The sequence below is a fragment of the Neodiprion pinetum genome, chromosome 3, assembly GCF_021155775.2.
Source record: "Neodiprion pinetum isolate iyNeoPine1 chromosome 3, iyNeoPine1.2, whole genome shotgun sequence".
Lineage (NCBI taxonomy): Eukaryota > Metazoa > Arthropoda > Insecta > Hymenoptera > Diprionidae > Neodiprion > Neodiprion pinetum.
Window position 1 is genome coordinate 36,661,733 of NC_060234.1, and position 17,882 is coordinate 36,679,614.

At 39.1% G+C, this 17,882-nt stretch overlaps 3 protein-coding genes across 7 annotated transcripts; 1 reads left to right on the forward strand and 2 right to left on the reverse strand.

The window, feature by feature from the left end:
* Nucleotides 1–249: 249 nt before the first annotated feature.
* Nucleotides 250–6,466, reverse strand: AP-1-2beta (adaptor protein complex 1/2, beta subunit). Of its 2 annotated transcripts, XM_046618073.2 has the most exons (12): nt 6,386–6,466; nt 5,766–5,878; nt 5,500–5,670; nt 4,343–4,369; nt 3,997–4,242; nt 3,493–3,753; nt 2,962–3,384; nt 2,067–2,751; nt 1,703–1,958; nt 1,273–1,624; nt 857–1,048; nt 250–715 (listed from the first exon to the last, which is right to left on the reverse strand). In XM_046618073.2, exons 2-12 carry the CDS (start codon nt 5,871–5,873, stop codon nt 641–643), a joined length of 2,796 nt encoding a protein of 931 aa, XP_046474029.1. In that variant the 5' UTR covers nt 5,874–5,878; nt 6,386–6,466; the 3' UTR covers nt 250–640. The 2 variants fall into 2 exon arrangements, with proteins under 2 accessions (XP_046474029.1, XP_046474030.1); XM_046618074.2 differs by lacking the exon at nt 4,343–4,369.
* Nucleotides 6,026–16,168, forward strand: LOC124215107 (peptidyl-tRNA hydrolase 2, mitochondrial). 3 transcript variants are annotated; one of them, XM_046618078.2, is made up of 5 exons: nt 6,026–6,569; nt 6,711–6,938; nt 7,034–7,219; nt 7,474–7,629; nt 7,904–9,182. In XM_046618078.2, the coding sequence occupies exons 2-5, from the start codon at nt 6,795–6,797 to the stop codon at nt 7,928–7,930; spliced, it is 513 nt and encodes a 170-aa protein (XP_046474034.1). In that variant the 5' UTR covers nt 6,026–6,569; nt 6,711–6,794; the 3' UTR covers nt 7,931–9,182. The 3 variants fall into 3 exon arrangements, with proteins under 3 accessions (XP_046474034.1, XP_046474035.1, XP_046474037.1); XM_046618081.2 differs by lacking the exon at nt 7,904–9,182 and adding an exon at nt 16,142–16,168 and having other exon boundaries at nt 6,027–6,569; XM_046618079.2 differs by having other exon boundaries at nt 6,026–6,537; nt 7,474–9,182.
* Nucleotides 7,681–17,800, reverse strand: LOC124215101 (tetratricopeptide repeat protein 28). 2 transcript variants are annotated; one of them, XM_046618072.2, is made up of 14 exons: nt 17,064–17,800; nt 16,401–16,658; nt 15,892–16,294; nt 15,223–15,780; nt 13,854–14,149; nt 13,287–13,752; nt 12,803–13,183; nt 12,327–12,704; nt 10,802–12,253; nt 10,153–10,655; nt 9,677–10,039; nt 9,324–9,561; nt 8,969–9,181; nt 7,681–8,877 (listed from the first exon to the last, which is right to left on the reverse strand). In XM_046618072.2, the coding sequence occupies exons 1-14, from the start codon at nt 17,085–17,087 to the stop codon at nt 8,237–8,239; spliced, it is 6,174 nt and encodes a 2,057-aa protein (XP_046474028.1). In that variant the 5' UTR covers nt 17,088–17,800; the 3' UTR covers nt 7,681–8,236. The 2 variants fall into 2 exon arrangements, with proteins under 2 accessions (XP_046474028.1, XP_046474027.1); XM_046618071.2 differs by having other exon boundaries at nt 12,803–13,210.
* Nucleotides 17,801–17,882: the final 82 nt, after the last annotated feature.

Sequence of the window (17,882 nt, forward strand, 5' to 3'; positions counted from 1 at the left end):
TCATGTAATCTAGTGTCATACTGGTAATTTACAAATTATGAAGAGTAAATTTTTATTCCAATTGCAAGTTAGTGTAGACACTGAAGCCTTGTAACAATCTTATGTTAGTGATATACTGACTAGTTGGTTAATTTCTTCTACTCACAATCAGTATAAAACGGTGTCACAAATATCTCAGACGTACTATGTGGAATTACCCAAAATCCTGTGCTGTAAAATACGTATGTGGTATATTATCAAGCTTAGTAGTTTATATGTATATCATATTTCTTCATTTTATTATTTATACATCATGGAGCACACAATTTAAATATGTTTGCGGCTATTCGAAAACAATTATGTTGAACACGATTTGTTTCAATATTATACACTATCACTTGTGTTCGTAGCAGATTTCAGTGAGAGTATATTGTTTCAAACAAATGATCTCTCGTGGAATTTCGTATTTCCTTTTGTAATGTGAGCTGAAATAGGTTGCATAATTTAGTGTAACATTTTAACTCAATCATAACATGTACAAGGTTTTAAAAATGTAAACAATTTCAAGAGAAATCTGGACAACGCATCCATTATAATTAATTTAATAATTAGCAATAAGATTCATATTTCTAAGTTCTTGGGTCGGGAATGATGGTGTTATTCACGAATGCAGAATCGCATCATAAGCGGCAAAGACTCCTGACGCCACCTCCACAGATCGTGACTTTAGTGACAGCTGTAACAAGAAGTATATGCTGCTGTACAAGTCAGAAAAAATGTAACTGATCAATTCCAAAATTGAATCGTACCAATAATAGATAGCTTCTAAATTGAGTTGCAAAACCATACACAAAAGAATTTCAATATCAATACTTACTGTGACATTAGGGTTGCCTGGTTGAATTTTGAGTTCGTTAAGAACCCAGACGTTATTGGTCAGCTTGAGGGATTGATAAAGCATATCTTGCCCTTCAACGTTTCTTTTGGCTATTGTAAACACGTTATTTTGTTGCATCTTCTGTACTACCTGATCGGCAGTGAGCATAACTCCAGTCAACGTGTATTGTACCTATTATCACAAAAAGTGACAAACACATCACATCTATTGAGATACGAGTTTCTTCCAATATCAGACAATTTCAACTAAATTGAAAAAGTCGTTTATTAATCAATTGAAGTAATCTGTTTCTAAACATACGTATAGTTCAAACAATGAGCATCAAGCACCAGTTTGATATACTTCAGTAGGAATATAAATCATACTATAGGCTATTCAATATCTGTAAAACATACCTCATTTTGAGCTGGAATATCTTTCCAAGTGGATAAGAAAATTCTTTTATCCAACTGTCCATCTTCAGTGAAGAACACGTTCATTGGTACAAGACAAGCAAAATAGAAGATGCCAATGTTATTCTTCATCGCAACTTGCAGATCATTCAAAGGATCCATTCGCTGCACAGCACCAGCCGTTGACAGGATAACGCTTGTTTCAATACTAGCACCCGGGTTAAGAGGACCACCGACTTGCAATGGTGCAGCTGGCGTTAAACCAAAGCTGTTTTTGTTGAGTTGAATTGCAAATCCTCCCATGGGCTGCATTGCTTTATTAGAGAATGTCATATCCATACTGATTTGTCCGTTCCTGGTGGCAAAAAAGAGCATTATTTGTACAATTTCCATGAAGTCGGTGATATGCATGAGCATTTTTCACAGTTCTTACTTTCTCGAAAACGTCCCCCAAACATCGAATCCCTTTCCTTTCTCAGCTGGCAGCCAATTCACTTTAGGTGGTATATAGGACGTTGGTGCCTGACTGAATCCAAATATATCGCCCAAAAGGCCAGTGGTGGTTTGAGATATGGCGGGTGCGCTGATAGGGTCATTAGAACCTAAAATACCATCAAGTCCCCCTCCCAACAGATCTAAGCCCAATCCAGATTGCGACGTTGGTGCAGGTGTTACAACGCTTGGACCACCTTTCAGGAAAATAATATTTGCATGAGAAACTATATCTTCTGTATGAAAATGATGTAAAAACCTGTGACGTTAATTTTATTTAGGTTTCATGAGTCATCTGCACTCACTAATGTCCATGCTGAGGAGATCTCCGATCAGCGAATCCTGAGCAGGTATAACTTGTGACTGTGGCTGCGGAACTCGCTGTACAGTATCTTCGTTGGAGTTGCTCCTAGCTGGAAGTGATTTTCTGGCACCAGCAGCTCTTCCCTCCACAAAGGCTGTTGGTGGTTTGTGATAAACAGAGGCTAGACTGGATATGTGACAAATTAGTTCATCTAGAAGCGCGGGTTCCAAAAGGTCAGTTTCTTCGGAAATCAGTGGCTTCTCCGCTAATACGACTTCCTTGGCAGCTGCTGGATCTGTACTGAGTAATCTCCAGTAAATGAAGCCACGGTCTCGAAGATCAGGATTGTCGGAGTCTTGAGTAGCAAGACTGAGTACTTGTTGTACCAGCTCTTGAGTGTCGGTGGGCCGCTTCAGGAATAATTTTACAATCGCTGTGAGCAGCTGCAATTGTACCTGCGTATTTTCATCGTGAAATCCTTCTAGGAAACTCTCTAGTAATTCATCGGCATTATCGATTCTCTCCGCGTATTCGCCTATTATCCAGATCATTGACGCTCTTGCTTCCGGCTCGTCTAGAGTGTCCAAATTTTCACACAGGGTTGATATTATACTCTCGTATTTGTTGGGATATTTTCGGAATATGTCCTTGATGACAACAATTGCTTCTTGGACCACGTAATTGACCTGAAACAATAGGTATACATCGTTAGTAATCTTGTAGTTAATAACGCGATGAGAATTGTAATAAATAGTTAGTATTTTGCAATTCAATATTTCACAAAATTAAATTCAATAGCGTGATTTAATGGAGATCTCTAGATGTTCTCAGATTTCATAAAATTTTTGTACCTCTAAATATTTTATAAATTTATGGATCTCTAAATTACAACATACTTTTGTTTGAATTAAATCCAGTAAGGTAGATACGCAGCGTTCAGCAGAAGGTTCAACTTTGATGGCGCAACGTCCAATGGCTCTAACTGCTTTCCTGACGAAATCTACGTCAACTTCAGTAGCATATTCTTTCAACTCGGATAGAACTTGAGCAATGTTTGCTTGAGAGGCCAATCTGATCATGATATCTAATTTTTCAAGTTTCACATAGATGGGATCGTTGTACTTGACAAAAAATACCTTCATTTCATGTTTCAATATATCTGGCCTTTTCTGGACGATCAGATTGATATTCCTTAAAGCTACATATTGAACTTCAGGCTCGGAACTAAGAAGGGTAACTAATGGTGGTGCTAATTTTTTAGTCAGCGTACCAACGAAGTCAGACTCTGATTGCAGCATTTCCATAAGCTTCATCAGAACCTGAAAACCATACGTAAACAACATTATTGAAGATGATCAGCTTAAAGACCATACATCTTTATTAAATAACGTGCCAAAAGCATGTGCAAGTGTAGTAAGTGTGATAACCTTGACAGCAGACAGAACTACTGCTGCGTTTGCATGGGCGAGACGCGGCGTGATCCGTTCGCAGATACTCTGTGCCTCACGATCGTCTTTTGGAGAATAGTTGGCTAGTGAATCAAGAATGAAAACTTGTCCCCATTCCGTACATTCGTTCAAGGCTGTAAGCAGCTTATTGATGGTCTGCGCATTCATCTCTACCAACGGCTGTCCACTGGGGCTTGCTTCATTTATCTCAGATAGCGCCGCAACAGCATTTGCAACGACCTTGTTAAAGAAGATATTGTCAGCAACAGAATCGAAGTACTGAAAACTTGAGATGAGATGGGACATGGGACTTAAAATGCATTAATCGTAATTGATTTTTCCGCATATTATTATTATAATTATTTTTATTTATTATTAAAAAAACCCATTTTATTAAAACGTGAAAACTCTTTTTGGACTGAAATGCTCGTAATTAGAGCTGAAAATCTTGTTGTAATGCAAGAATATCACGAAGTTATTTACCATAGGATTGCTGTCCGATAAAAGATCCTTCAGTTGATCCAGAAATCCTTGGTCTTCAACAAGTGCTGCATTAATGTCATACAGCTTGGCGACGCAAACAGCAGCTGTCTTGCGTACGTACGGATCCTCGTCTTTCAAACACTTTCGAAGAGGTTCGCAGAGGTATTCAGTAATCTTATCCACTCGAATGCAGCCCATGGTGCGTACAGCCAAAGCTCGGATCAGGGGGTTCGGATCCTCACAGTCCTACGCAAAAATCGGGCAAGCCAGGGATTCAAGTCTAGTCACAGCAGTGGCTATCTATCTCAACCCGTGAGTTTTGAAAAATAGAAAAGGGTATGTGTACCTTTGTCATCGGAGATGTCGCTAGCTCCTTTTGCGTGTCAGAACGAAAAAGGACAGATTGGTCACCGTCACCATTTTTAGTGCTTATTAGTTATAAATATTAATCACTTATCTTAGTATGCAAATAAATTGATAACATTTTTCAAAGAACACGAGCCCAAGTGATTATAAGTATGAAAACTTCAAAAAAATTATACATCCATATACACAATAACCAATAACTTACACTCGTGGTACTTAAAAAAATGTGCAATTGAATCAATAATTAGTTCAATACTTTTTGCACTGCAGATTAATCATAATGATAACTGATATGAATATGTGTGAGATGAGAAAAACTTGAGACGAAGCAAGATGAAAAACAAATCACACTTTACTATTGGGTAATGGCATCCAAAACACTGATGGAACTCACCAGCGGGCTGCAGTTTTCTTTCCAATTTTGAGTTTAAGGCATCCCAAGTACAACAAACATGCAATTCTGACAGTACTTTTTGAATTACCTTATTTTAATCAAGTAAAATGTTGGCTTTAATGAGTGATCGAATTCGAATATAATTTGAGTGATACGATGCTCTAATTGCAAAGTACATTATTTCCAATAAACAATCTCTGTATTTTTTTAAGTTAAATAATCAAATAAATGTGAATTCAATAGCCCAAATATAACAATTTCTATAAATTTCTTATAAAAATATTATACTCTGCATTTTACTTTGAAATGATCCGTGAAATTATACATGGACATACATATTCTTCACACATGAAAGAGACGATTTTTGCAACATGCCATCAGAACTACATGATTATGTGAGAAATCAATTAAAAAATATAACACCGTTGTCTTCAATACATCGTATCAGAGAACATCCCTATTTACAGTACGAGAAGAAAATTGTCGCCCACTTGCGAATGTGATATTAATTTTGAAATGAAATTACCCTAGTGATACAAAAAAATGAGCAATGATGAGATGAAAGAGATAGTGATCTATCGTTGTATCCTGTTTAACAGCTTGCCTCGAAGCCTGTTCAATATACTCGCATAATGACCCGTGCATACAATATAAAAGTACATTTAAAAAAGAGTAAAAAGTTTGTTAGTATTATGAAATTGCTGGCAAAGTATAAACATGAAGAAAGTTCTAAACTACGTTACCTTAACAAAGGTGTTGACAGCCATGATCGCCATGTCGGGTTGACTTTTAGCATAGTTCATCAGGTACAAGTATACCAGCTTCTTCAATTCCAGGTTATCCGTCTGCATGCAGTTTACAACATCAGGAAAAAGCGCGGAGACATCTTTTCCGACCGTCATCGAAGCAATCACCTAAATAAAGAGCAACAAAATATTCGTCTTTAGTCAGTTCCCAAATTAACAGTCAGTGAATTCTGTGTTGATAACAAAATAAATTAGAATAGTACCTTTTTGACTGCTTCTTTCTTCTTTTCTTTTTTATCATTGTTTAACTCAGATTTCAGCTCAAAGATTTCACCTTTCTTCGTGGTTGTAAAATACTTCGAATCAGTCATTGTTACTGTTGGAAATATTGTTTCAAGATTAAACACAGTTACAGCAGACACTAATGCTGATTTTATGCATGCGCAGTTTGCTATTCATTCACATCGAATTGGTGAGGTAACAAATGTCAGAACTTCGAACAAATTTGACACGTTAGTAGATGGATCAATGTGTAACATGTCTATAGTACGATCACGCTACTCTGGAGCACGAAAAATCAATGTTCTTAAAAAATTACTCGATTGCCGAAACAGCTGTCTTTGTGAAATGGGAAAAGAAAATGTGCAAAAATCGGAACGATCGATATTGGTTTGCAGCGATAAATCTAATGGTAAACGATTACGGTGAAGTGAATTTTATACGCCTGTAGGTCCACGACGATCCATTAGTAGGCGGTACCAGATAAATTAAACAAGATATGACCAAAACTCGACCGAAAGAACGAAGCTACGATTTTTATTATTCCGTATATAACCTAAACGAAATATAATTTCTCAACATAATTATAGCAATTTCCAGTTACCTGAATAGCTATAAAAATTCTGAAATGATGAACGAACCGTCTACTGACAGCAGAATCAACGCCCCCGGCGCTACTTGTCGTACACCATTTAACCAGAACAGAGCATGCGCTGTTGGCTGTCCCCTACCAACTTAAAAGATCGGTATCCTGCGGTAAAAAGCAAATTATTGTTTTACAATTTACAGTACGTTTAATGTGATAAAGATTACACTAGCCTATTTTACACTTACTCAAACCAAAGTTTTCACCTCCAAAGTTGAATCAAGCGTATATCTGTTCTCGAATTTAATAATCTTATGACACATGTATGCGATGTGATTTTCAGGAGGTTATGATCAATCATCATGCCATGTGCAGAAGCATAAAGTGAAAATGATGTGAATTTTAAACACGAAATTGATGAACGAAAATGGAAGTACTACGAATGTTACTTGACTTTGGGTTGGATTATAAATTCCTCCTGGGTTTGGGAATAGGATTTAGTTACAGTATATTCAAGTTGCTACGAAACAGCTCTAGCAGTAAGTCTGATTTGGACGAACAACATAACGTGGTTTGTAATTGTTTCATAAAGTATTACACTGTGTATAGAGACAAATATTTGTTGAGATTTTTGTACTCCTACTCCTAATATTTTTGTACATACAGATATTTAGCGATGCTGATAGCAACTACAAGCTGGTATTGGTTATCAGAACTGACTTGAAAATGGGCAAGGGGAAAGTCGCAGCACAGTGTTCTCACGCAGCTGTCGCAGCTTATAAATTAGCTACGAAGCACCCACAAATTCTCAGGGAATGGGATGATTGCGGCCAAGCTAAAATAACATTGAAGGTAAAATGAAATGACTTGTAATCACCGATAAGCAAATGCGAAACTTTCAAATCTCACTAATTATTATTACTGTGATCATGTGATCTTATATTTATATAGAATGGTCTTCCTAGAATTGCTTGTAATACTTAATATTTATTTTCCCTTGTAGATGAGTGTGTAAAATCGAAATTCAAAAAGTTTACTTAAAGACAACATAAAAAATGACTTCTATTGATTTATTACTTCTAATGTCACCTATGCTTGTTTTTCAGGTGGACAGTGAAGTAGCTTTACTTGAACTAGCGAAGCATGCCAAGGCAATAGGTCTTCTATCTAACGTTGTCAGAGATGCAGGTCGAACTCAGATAGCATCTGGTAGCAGAACTGTTTGTGGGATTGGTCCAGGTCCTGAAGAATTAATAGATCAGGTGACAGGACACTTGAAATTATTTTAACATTTTATTGATAAATAAAGCATATTTTAAAAAAAGATTCGATTTCTTCCATAAATATGATAAACTGCTAAGATATTTCGATAAACTTGTGGATTAAGTGTCAGTAGAACAATTGAACGTTATGAACACGTCAGATTGTTACTGCAGGCATGCGATGATGGAATGTATTATTATATTTCATGATACATAATATCTTACACACAGAAGTCTTATGGATAATATGTTACATTTTTCTTTTTCGTTCAAGCATATGGAAAAAAGTGTTGAATACTGACTGGATGTCTTCTTCGAGAGCTGTTTCATATTTTCAACACAGCAGTAACATGTTACATTCATTTGTACAATACTAAACTATCAGTCATTCAATACTGTTGCCCCGTACAATTTCCAGATGCATAATACTAGAGTTAAATATTCCAAATTTCTTACACTAACGCGATACTTGATACCATTCCTATTTAAACTATACTATATTTGTTAAATATGTAACCATATGCATTTAATTTCATCCTGTTTTCCAATATTTAACACTAATCTCCGCACAAATATTTTAATCTGCAACGGACACAACATAAATAATTTATACTGGGGGTGGGGGAGCCTTCCTATGTATTTTATTAGAGCTTGTCGCACTGCACTGAGATTCGGCAATCGATCTACCATCTGCTTCATCTCTTCGGCATAATTCCGGTTCATTTTGCAACCAATTTTGAGTCTGGCTATGGGTTGGCCTAGAAATCTGACTCTGATCATTATCTTGGACAGAACCAACCTCCTCAAGGAGTTTAGACAGAGATGGTGCTAGACCAAGGCCCAAGTTTCGTTCATGGTATACTTCAGAGATCGTTGGAGTCAATTCTCGAGTTAAACTAGTCAATGATGTTGCTAGGTTTCTTAAATTATGAGGATGAACTTCTGATGGTTGAGAACCTTCAGTCTGCGGATTGATGTCTTCAGTAGAAGTGGGGTGGCGAGGTTTTCTAGGCGAGCTAGGCCCAACTTCTGTTCTCACACTTAACCTTTCAAGAACAGTAGCAGGTAATGGTGGAAGTGGTTGACGGCGCAAGACAGTTGCATGTCCGCTTTCCCAATCCGTTGCTGAACTGCTGGAACTAGAACCAGGTCTGGGATTTTGGTCAGAATATAAATTTCGGATACGTGTTTGATGATTCAAATTCAATGCAACCGGAGGACTCGGTGTGAATGCAGCGTCTGACTCTCCTATAAAAAATATAGCAGGCATTAAGATGGTAAATAACTTGGGAACCATTGCTTTACTTTGTCAGTCGTGTAAGCGAATGTCCTTCAATACCTCCACAGTTGCTCCGAGATGGTTGAACAATTGGAATATTAGGTGCTTCGGTAGTTTTCCCATCTGGTTCCCCACGACGACGTACATAACTTGCAAAAGCTCCTCCGAGTCTGGGTGGATCGGGCGAAGTTTTCTCAGTTTGTGATACTGAAGCTAGACTTTCCATTGAGCTGCTAGAATCTAGGCTAAGACTTTTGGGAGCTTCTTGGGTATCTGTCAAAAGTGAAGCATAACGAACAAGATGAAAATTTCAGCCTTTTGACCTTCTGGTACTCAGTGACATACTTTCCTACTGTACGAATTACTTGATTCCCTTGAAGACTTGACAAGTCATTCAATAAAAATGTCTACCCACCAAACAAAGCTAGCAGTGCTTGCAGTGCAAATTGAACAGCTCGGCGTGAAGCTTGCTTTCCAGTTCTTAATGTAACTTCCGATTGTCCCACTTCCATCAAATCAAATCCTAAACTGGCAAACAACTCGTGCGATCCTGCAGCCCGCCATACTCTGACAGGTAAACTAACTTCTTGACCTTCAGTTGCACAGCTTGCTCTTCGCATTGCAGAGATCACATCCTCAGCAGCTTCGGGTACCTTTTTTGTATGAAAAATGATAGTCAAAACCAGAAAGAAGGGAATAATACGAAAATGAAGTAAAGTCATTGAAATAAAATAGTGCTATGTGAATTTTGAAATATCATCACCATACCTGTAAAAGTCTGACGAGAGCGTGTAAAGAAGCAGGTCCTAATCCGAGTAATGCTTGTAAGCTGGCACTACATCTGGTTAATCTCTCTTCAGGGTCACTTTGTGGGAAAAACACTGACGATGGGATTCCATTACCAGCTGGTTCAAATCTGAACCCAACTGACATGAGCAATTCTCGCCAGCCCGCAGCCTCGCCAACTTTATTCTCAATACTACGCTGTGTTGTATACATTGCGTTTTTCTGGCCACGGTGTATTCTTTGCAAAGATTTCTCAACTAGATGCAGTGTTACTCTTAATGCATCTCGACTCTGTTCTGGACCACTTCGTATAAGCTCTGCCAAAGCTTGACCCATGAGTGCCACCTATACAGTTATAAAGTCATGTTATCTGCTGTGCGTTTTTTTGAAGAATCAATGAGTGATTTATTTATAATGACTAAACAATCCAATTTAATAAAAAGTAACATAAAATTTACCTTATTCGAAAGTCGAGCGTCTCCACCAAGAAGAAGCCATCCTGCCCAGTTAGAAGGGTGTGCGAAATGTCTTGTATGTTGTACAGTTTGCATGGCCTCAGCCAATGCCCTAGAAGCTCTAGCACCTTGCAGCATTGCACTATAGAAAGCTCTCAACAAAATGCTACCTGCCGTTGGTGGTACAGGCCACATTCCTATTAGTACGCATTGTGCTCCTGTGCCCAGTAAAGTTTTCGCCATTTGTTGGATTCCATCAGAACTTACACTTGTATTTTCACCTCCGCTCCAGCAGTGACCACTTGATATTACAACTAGACGGGCTGATAATCGCAATCTTGAAATATCTGAACAGGTCAAAAGGTATTCTGATTTGTCGGCTTGTTCCTCGCGTTGATCAGCAGTTAAAGCTATGCTTGCAGATTTCCAAAAAACAGGGGTTGTCAGATGAACGCATTCAGCGTCTGGTAATGCTCTTAAAACAGCTGATCTTGTAGCTTCGTTGCCTGTAAACAAGATTATACTTAAAAATTGTTAATCCGTATTTTATCTTATAATATGCAACCAAATTTGTTGCTATTTCTTGATACAGGAAAAATTTGATATTTTTTTTTATAAGATAGTGTGGAAATAATCATTTGACGTGGTATACCAATTAATGGTCGGGACTCTAGAAGCTCTGCAACAATTCCAGCTTCTGTTTCTGCAGATATAACGCTTTCTGGCCATCCGTATTCTTCTCTGATTTCATCGGGCACATTCGGATTTCCTGCGACTAGCGCAGCTACCGTTGCTCCACCTTCTGGCATCGGGATTCTTGATCTCCGCCTCAATGCTGCTAGTGATGGGACAACCAGTAGAGAAAATCTCTCACAAAGATAATCTTCACCTGGACTTGATTGTAGCGCAGGTAGAGGAGCCAAGTATAGAGATTTCTCGACAACCAGTATAAGTTCCTTTCTTGTTGGTGGTAGAAGATCTTCAAATGGTGCAAGGAGAAGGTCGTAGAGGCTTTGCACATGAGCAGGAGCTTGCCAAACTGGCCCTTTAACTCCTATGCCCCAACGTGCACTTCCAGCACGCGAGCTTACCGATCCCACGCTGAATAAACTACTCAAGCTGTAAGAACTTGCATTTAAACGATGTCCTCTTGATGGTATTTTTCCAGGTTCTTCCACAGACTCGCTTGACTCTCCCAATAACGCTTCACGAGCCAATGAAACTCTTCTCTCCAAACTTACCCCATCTTCTAGCGTTGCAGAGTGAAATCTGAGCAGACCCCGACCAGGTGCTAAACACCACGCATGTAATTCAGTTTCTGCTTCACTGAAGTATAATATAATACCTCGCTGTCTGTCTATTATTTCTGAATAATGTGTGGCATCATCTAGAGTTCGATTTTTACATCTCCGAGATCTTTCTGCCCAATTTAGAGCTTCCTCGGGTCTATTCAAACTTACTAAAACTTTCTGCAACATTCTATATGTATTGGAAAGTAAATCTGCTCTGCTTGGCTGTCCAGAAGGAGGAGGTGGACAACCGTCCAAAGATTCTAATAAATTGGCTGCCCTTTCAAACTGCTCCACAGATGTTGTAGCTTCTCCAGCTTCCCAATGAACCAAGCCCAATCTGTGTCTCAAACTGGCGGCTTCTTCTCTCCGACCCAATCCCTCAGATAATGAGAGTCCAGACTGCAGATAACTTAATGCTCGCGACAGATCTCCACATAAATGATGAAGACGGCCAAGACTGGAAAAAGCAGCTGCTCTAGCTGGCTGATCACCAGCTGCAGCAGCCAAACTCAATGACTGTTCTTGTAATCTAACAGCTTCCTCAAATTGACCAAGTGCTTCTTGTGTTGCTCCAAGATTTGCACAAGCTCGAGCTTGTAGTCCAGCTGCATCCAATCCTTCCGCAATAGATAGCTCCAGCTGATGGTGTCGTAGAGCTGAGCTCGGATCATCCATGAGAAGATGAACAGCACCAAGACCACTAGCTGCTTCAGCCTCCCCAGCTCTATCACCCAGACCTCTGGCAAGAGTCAGTTGATGCGATAAACAACTGACAGCCTGTTCATGATTGCCCAGTGCAGCATGCACTCTTCCTACATTGAAAATGCCAATTTTAGTTTTACGTGGAGTATAATTTGCACATTTAACAAAACCTACGAAACATACCTAAATCGCCATAGGCTGATCCTCTTGCTTCAGGACTATCAACTTCATGTGCAGCTACTAATCTTTTTTCAAAGCAAACCAAAGCTTGTTGCAAATTTCCTAGAGCCTCACGCGCTCTTCCCAATCCTCTGTAGGCACGTTCTTGATCCCGAATACTTCTAAGTCTATTTGCAGCAATCAGCTGTTGGTCATGACACTTTATCGCCTCTTCAGGATCCCCTAATGCTTCGTAACAGTCGCCCAAATTACCAAGAGCTCTTGCTTTATCAAGTAACGCTGTTGCTGTTGAAAGTGGTTCCAAAGTTGCCAGTTGTTGCTCAAAATATCCAATTGCATCTTCGTAGTGGGCCATGTTAAGTCTAGCTATACCCAAATTTCCTTTTAAAAAAAGAAAAGAATACAAATATAAATAGATCCGACCTTTTGTAAATTCGCCAGTTCAAAGCTGCGTCATATTCAATGCACTACTAGCTTACCTAGAGCTTGGGCTTCAACTCCAGAGTCTGCTAATTCTCTTGCTCGCTCCAATTGTTCCTGGTAACATTTGACAGCATGTGTATACTGACCCAGAGCCATATGAACAGCACCTAAGTTGCCATGGGCTCGACACTCTCCTCTTAAGTCTCCTGCTTCCTGCCTTAATGTCAGTTCTTGCGTATGAAATCCGAGAGCTTTGTCCAAATTTCTCGTTGCTCGATGTGCAACACCCAAAGCTCCGTACGCTGCTGCTTCGAGACTACGGTCGGCTGCTTGTCGCGCAAGACTCAACTGGCGTTGGTGCATTTTTATAGCTTCTTCAGGTTCATCGAGACGTAAAAAGCAATCTCCGATATTGCCCAGGGCTCTAAATTTTCCAGCTAGATGTTTAGTCATATGAGCAATTGCTAAATAGAAAAATTATAAGCTGGTAAAATTCCAGAGAAAGTTTTAAGATAATGTATCCATAAATGTCCAATTTACCTAAATAATATTTCTGGCATTCCAAAGCTGTGTCTAAATTTCCAAGAGCCAAGTGTGCAAGACCTAAGTTGCAGTATGCTCTTCCCATTCCAGATTTATCCTGCAAATCTTTGGCCAAAGCTAAATCTTGATCATAATATCTCACTGCTTGTCGATGATTGCCAAGGCAATAATGGGCATAACCCAGAAAGTGACAAGCTTTAGCTTCCCCCTCTATGTCATGAAGTTCCTGCGATATCATAAGATAGTTTTCATAGTATGGAACAGCTTCTTCAAATCTAGCACGGGATGAGAGACAGTTGGCAAGGTTAAGCAGCGCGCAAGCTTCTCCAGCCACATCTTTCAATTCGCGAGCTATTGCCAAGTGAGCCCGATAATGTCGTAAGGCTGCTTCGTGTCCTTGTACAGCTTGATATGCAACGGCTAAATTTCCATGTGTACTTGCTTCCGAACTACGATCATTGACCTATAATAAATAATATGATTCCGAATTAACTGAAAATAGTTGACAATTCTAAGTAGTTTAATAAAGTAAATCATAAAAGGTACTAAATAACATTGAATCACCTCTTTACTTATCGTCAACTCTTGCTTGTGGTATTTTATTGCTTGTTCGTAATAACCCAATGCATTATAGGCATTCCCAATGTTTCCATACGCTCTTCCCATACCAGCGGTGTCCCCAAGGGCTCTGGCAATACCTAAGTGGGCTTGATGAAGCTTCAATGCTGCATCGTGTTCTCCTAGCAGTTGATACACAATTCCCAAATTACTACAGGCACGTCCTTCTGCTACCTTATCTTTTGTCGTCAGGGCTACATCCAGTTGTCTCTGATGCCAGAGCTTTGCTTGTGCAAGATCACCTATAATCACATCCTGACCTTCGAATAGGATCGATTTTCACTTAATAGCCTTGTATTTGAGCTAATAGGGAATAATTTAATATTAAATTCTTGTGGATCTGGGCAAGGATTACAAAGGGCAATTACTACTTCGTTGATTCCGATCAGAGCTGCAACAACGAAATAAAATTATCTTTTGTAATCACGGTTGCCTCCTCTCTTGACCTGTACTCTCACAGGGTTCGTACGCTTTTTGGAACCCGAAATTCCCTGACTTTTCCAGGTGTTCCAGCTTGAAAATAGGATTTTTTTCAGTAACCTTCCAAGAAATATGCCGCTGATTCATAACAATTTTTTTGCATATCAATACTAATACCTTAAATATTACCTAGTAATTAATTTACTGTCCGACTACTAATTTACAAACAACAGCCAGCGATTTTCAGTAATAAAAAAAATGAAAGGAGGTTTGATATCAAGTAATGTACGTATAAGAACGACTTTATTTCTTCAAGAAACTTAAAATTCCAGTCTTATTTTCGAAATTTCCTGCCTTTTCCCTGACTTTTCCCTGCTGTAAGAAACTCCCTGAGTTTTCCCGGTTTTCCCGGCTTTCCCTGTGCGTACGAACCCTGCCTCAATACATATTAGTGGAAAGCAGAAGACGAAGCTTCGTTAAAAGGACTAACTTTACTTCGTATAATTGAATCAGTATTCAATAGATTTGCGTACTACGATGTCAAGAATTTTTGTAGCTTGCCAGTACTAAAATTACTCACAGTGGAGTTGACTTCAAATTTTGCTGAATTGTAATACTCAATTGTATTGAAGATTAGATTCTATTTGTATTTCTCACGCAATGCTTGTGCCCTGTGATTGCAATACCTGGCGGAAATTATCTGCTTGTATAATGTTATACCATTACCTTGATACCAGAAAAGTAATGATTCGTTAAAATTAATATATTTTGATCACGAGATATGAGAATTCAAAACATATTGAATCTTATGATCTTGTGTTAGTTAGCATGAATTATTACTCTGCTCAAGTAACATGTACCATTGAATTGGGTTTAGAGCAATTATAATGCTCACCTGCGCATCTTGCTGCATGTCCAAGTCCAGCATAGGCTCTTGTCTCCACAACTCGATCGCCAAGTTCCTGAGCTATTCTCAAAACATTTTCATGATAAGCCATAGCTTGACGAAAGTTTCTTCTATAGTGATGTGACGATCCTAAGTTACTGAAAGCTCTGGCTTCTTCTACTCGGTCTCCCAGACGTCGAGCTATTCTCAAATGCTGTGTGTGACAATCAACTGCACTCTCAAACTCGCCCATTGCCAAGTAAACTGCTCCCACGTTACCAATTTCTCTTGCTTCTTGTAGGCGATCTGCCATTTGTTTTACTAATTGAACGCATTGCTTGTGTGATGCTAAAGCATTTGGTAAATCTCCGATAGCTGTATAGACATGCCCTAAGCTCGTCAACGCTGACGCGGCTGCCTGGGTGTCTTTACACTTCATGGCTAAAACCAGTTGATATCTATGTGCTGTTAAAGCTTCCTTGAAGCTACCTTTGCTAAAGTATGCTGAGCCCAAATTGCCATGTGCTCTGCATTCGCCTTGAGTATCACCTAATGAACGTGCAACACCTAGAAATAATCTTGCATATTACTAAAAATATCATGTATACAAAGCAGACCAAGGTCCAAATTTTAACCGTACAGCTGAAGATGGTATCAGATGATTTTCGAAAATTGTACCTAAATCTTGTTGCATGTAACTGATTGCCTTGTCCAACGAATTGAGAGCCCAGTAAGCACTAGATAGGGCAGAAAAGACGGAACCCCTTAATTTCAGACTGCATGTTCCAATGGATAACGCTGCTTCTAAGACACCAGCTGCCGCTCGATATTGCCCAGCTCCTAACAGCTCTTGCCCAACTACAGATATAACTACAAATGGTGATTCATCCAGTTTCATTGCCCTGAGTTGTTGGAACGTTGGTTCTAGGGTTGTGCGTAAAGGTGATTTCAACGAAGCTTCCACCAATCCGGACAACAGTTGACAATTGGATGAATCCCTTGCCAAGCCAGCACTAAAAGCTGCCAAGGCTTCTCCATGTCTGCCTAGGCATTGGAGGGCTACTCCTTGCCGATAATATGCCTAAGAATAAATTGAACAATGTGTTTTAGAAACAGTTGAAAGTGATGGAAACGTTCGATTTGAGTTTATTATTTAGTAATAAATAGGAAAGGTATAGCATTTATACTTTATGCCATTGGGGATTCAGTTCCGTTGCTCTTACTGCATCTTGTAAAGCTAGAGCAAATTGTCCCATCTTTAAACGAGCCGCAGATCTATTTGAGTACAACACGTGACTAAGAGAGTCTAAGGCAAGGGCTTCCGAGTACAGAGTAGCAGCTAGGGGGTAGTCTCCATTCTGGCAAGCTGCGTTACTTCTGCGCACTGTTTCCAGAAACAGAGCCCGAGATCCAGCGGCCAGGGCCGACGTACCTTCGGGCTCCACCTAATGATACCAAGTTATTATTATTACTTTGTGGAAAGAGTGTGTACTCGCATTTTAAGTTCAATATCTTGTAAGTAGACTAGACTTGAAGTTCTTAAGTATTCAGCTATTATTATACTGGTTTTAAATATGTTGATAATGAAACTTTATCACTATTTTTTTTTTTTTAATATCAGCTGCGAGCATTTTTCATAGTTTGAAGAAAATAGTACCGGTAAAAAGGTATCAGATTGTTTTTAGGAGAGTCCGTTTATCATTTGGTAGTATTAAGCATTGAAAAATCTGCTGTGAATTTGTTAAAAGCAGGATAATATTTGTTTTTAGATGGAATTGTTTCATGACTAGTCAAAGATTGCTGGATAGTACATAAAATGGTAAAAAATACGGGATTGAACTTGTAATTACCTCAGAGATATCCCTATGAGACATTGTTTAAGACGAGCCGGTAGCATCCTCTTTCATGGGCATTATCTGAGTCGGAGGGGGTCCATTAGATAAGGCCCTTTTCCAGGGCCCTAACTCTTGCCAACTAGTTTAGTGATTCTGTAATAGTTCACTCAACACAATTGACAAACTTTCCAGCAATCACAATTTGTCACCAAACTCGTCATTTAACAGGTAATAAGAGTACGGTTTGTTTATGATATTATGAATCTACTGAGTTGATTAAAAAAAGGGGGAAAGGTAGGCGTCTAAGGGGGGAACCCACTGCATTCCTAAGGTACAGCCATCTTGGAATGTGACCCCAGGTCTCCCCACTTAAAGCCACTAAGTGGGGTGGCAGGTGAGAGGGGCCTTAGGCCCAAGTCCCAAGATCTCCTCACCTCCCTCAGGTTCCCGCATTCACTACTACCATACTCTGCATAAATATACACCCGAGGTTCAGCCGACAATGCCTCTAATACACCTGCACACCCTCCCATAGAGCCAACTTTCGTTGAGATTGCATAAACACTTGTCGGTGCTTGACGAGAAGAATGCTAGCACAACAACAATCCCAATAGAAGCTTGAAATTTGCATCGATATCAATAAATTACACACATTCAATGATTTTTGCAGATTACACGACTCTTGATGTACCTCAGTTCTTAAAATTACCATCAAGCAGTGTTATTGAACGTTTCGGAATAATTATTATCCATGCAATAACAACAATTTCATTGTGATGTAAATATTCATGTGGTTATTTGTATTCAATTTGATTCCCGAAATATCCAATAAAA